Genomic DNA, 448 nt, shown 5'->3' on the forward strand with positions numbered 1-448 from the left:
CTTCTCCGCGCGCCGGMAGCGCTTCCGGCGCGCGGCGATGGCGCCATCAGCGCGGTCGCCATAGCAACCGCCACCCCCTCCTCCCGCCTTAAAGGGGTTCCCGTTAGCTCGCTGCCAGGGCGGGAAGGGAGGGATAAACGGGCGGGGGACGAAGCGGGGCGGTCTGCGGGAAAAGGARGGTAAAAACGTGGGGCTTGGGTTTTTTTTTTGTTTTTTGTTTTTTTGTTTTTTGAGGCGGGAGGAAGCCGTTGGCGCTTTAAGGAGTGCTGCTGACGTCATCTCACTGCGCCGCCGCCGCCCCTGCGGAACCCGCAGCAAGTGCGGAGCGCGGGGGCCGGGGCCGAGGCGCGCGGAGGGATCCGCGGAGTGGGCGGGGCCGGCGCGGGGGGCACTGCGCCCGGCACCGCGCGGAGGGATCCGCGGAGTGGGCGGGGCCGGCGCGGGGGGC

General features: G+C 70.2%; 1 protein-coding gene across 1 annotated transcript in view; it reads left to right on the forward strand.

Moving 5' to 3' along the window:
• Positions 1-37: 37 nt before the first annotated feature.
• The window catches only part of RECQL5 (RecQ like helicase 5), a 35,515-nt gene continuing 35,104 nt past the window's right edge, over positions 38-448 (forward strand). Inside the window, exon 1 of the mRNA XM_026046829.1 lies at positions 38-49. Within this exon, the coding sequence (XP_025902614.1) occupies positions 38-49 (12 nt within the window). The remainder of the gene's footprint in view (positions 50-448) is intronic.

The sequence above is a fragment of the Nothoprocta perdicaria genome, unplaced genomic scaffold, assembly GCF_003342845.1.
Source record: "Nothoprocta perdicaria isolate Ctin4 unplaced genomic scaffold, notPer1 scaffold_46, whole genome shotgun sequence".
Classification (NCBI taxonomy): Eukaryota; Metazoa; Chordata; class Aves; order Tinamiformes; family Tinamidae; genus Nothoprocta; species Nothoprocta perdicaria.